Raw genomic sequence first — 1,490 nt, 5'->3', positions numbered from 1 at the left:
CTTTTTTACATGTGCCTTCGTCGGAAAGGAACTGAAGGACGTAGAAGAATCGTGCAACCACATCATTGACCGCGTACATCAATGGCTGGCAGCAGCTGGACTCGAGGTGGCTGCTCATAAAACAGAAGCGGTGTTAGTCATTAGCAGGAAAAATGTGGAAACAGCGCACATAAAAGTCGGCAGCGCTGTAATAGAATCAGCGAGGGCGCTAAAGTACCTGGGCGTCCTGCTGGACACAAGGATGTCGTTCAGAGAGTACTTGGAGTATGTGCACAAAAAAGCTGCAGAATCCTGTCGAGCGCTATCCAGGATTATGCTTAACACACGGGGACCGAAACAGCATAGAGCGGTAATAATGTACGCGTCCCCCATCTGGAGCAGAGCATTGGCTGTTCCTAGCTACAACCGAGGCGTAAACACTATATATCGCCTAAGCGCTCTACGGGTCAGCTGCGCCTTCCGGACGGTATCAGACGAGGCGGCTCTGGTTATCGCAGGGATGGTCCCGCTCAATGAACTGGCAACTGAAGCTGTAGTTTGCTATAAGCTCACAATGGAAACAGCACAGTAAACTCGATTCGCACTGAGGCAAGGATGCAGAGCATAGCACGATGGTAATCACGCTGGGATCGCGCATCTAAAAGACGCTGGACGCATAAGTATGTAAGTATGGGAATACTAACTTCTATTTAACGCAGCTCCTATCTGGCCATGGATGCTTCAGGGGCTACCTGAAGCGATTCGGCCACGATAACACAGACGAGTGTTCTTGGTGCGGCAGAGGAATCGTAGAGGACGCCAATCACATTATATTCAAGTGTGGACGTTTCTCAGCGAACAGGCAGGAACTGGAAGACAGCATGGGTAGACCTATCACGGTGGACAGCCTGGCTATGACCATGCTAGAGACCGCACAAAAATGGGAAGCAGCCAGCAGCTTCGCAGCAGAAGTAATGCTAGAACTCAGGAGAGTTGAGCGCCAGACGGAGAACGGAGGAAGTTTAGGTAGCAAGAACATGCCTGTGAAGCAATGCTTTGTGGCCGTTCCGCAGGCAATCCGCGCTATCTAACCAACATATATCCCCACTACACCTAAGCCTAATGTATACACTAAGCGTATAATAAACAGAATACAAAAAAAAAACACACACACACACACACACAGCCGTGTGGTAAGCGGCCCATAGAATACTACCACAGCTAGTCATTGCTTGTCGTATGAGGCGACTGAAATGACACGGGGATGTAATTGCCCGGAGAGGTGCCTCTAGCAGGCGAAAAGATTCTGAACTGCCATTAACCTGGAAATGGCCAGATCGATTCCGTTCCTGTGGCTAATTAAAGCAACTCGTGACCTCCGGTAGTGGCCAGGTATTCCCTGGATAGGCGCTGCACACCCGTGACGCGCCTAGCTAGACCCGAGAAGGCGACTAAGACTGAGACCAGTAACGTCTTAGGTTGCGAACACTGGACAACCCTATCGGACTAGC

The 1,490-nt window shown here is 50.4% G+C and overlaps 1 protein-coding gene across 1 annotated transcript; it reads left to right on the top strand.

The window, feature by feature from the left end:
• The first annotated feature begins 241 nt into the window (after nt 1-241).
• On the top strand, nt 242-1,070 carry LOC135428312 (uncharacterized). The gene is made up of 2 exons (XM_064682232.1): nt 242-349; nt 699-1,070. Exons 1-2 carry the CDS (start codon nt 242-244, stop codon nt 1,068-1,070), a joined length of 480 nt encoding a protein of 159 aa, XP_064538302.1.
• Nucleotides 1,071-1,490: the final 420 nt, after the last annotated feature.

The sequence above is a fragment of the Drosophila montana genome, unplaced genomic scaffold, assembly GCF_035044405.1.
Source record: "Drosophila montana isolate Dmon_TW-CO22-7 unplaced genomic scaffold, ASM3504440v1 contig_2441_1, whole genome shotgun sequence".
In the NCBI taxonomy this organism is placed as follows: domain Eukaryota; kingdom Metazoa; phylum Arthropoda; class Insecta; order Diptera; family Drosophilidae; genus Drosophila; species Drosophila montana.
This window is presented reverse-complemented; position numbering and strand designations above follow the sequence as displayed.

Excerpts from the sequence above, each read along its gene's own strand:
- LOC135428312 (XM_064682232.1), top strand. The coding sequence starts at position 242 with ATGTCGTTCAGAGAGTACTTGGAGTATGTGCACAAAAAAGCTGCAGAA. Across the intron at positions 350-698 it reads GACCGAAACAGCATAGAGCG|CTCCTATCTGGCCATGGATG; the intron begins GTAATAATGTAC and ends TATTTAACGCAG.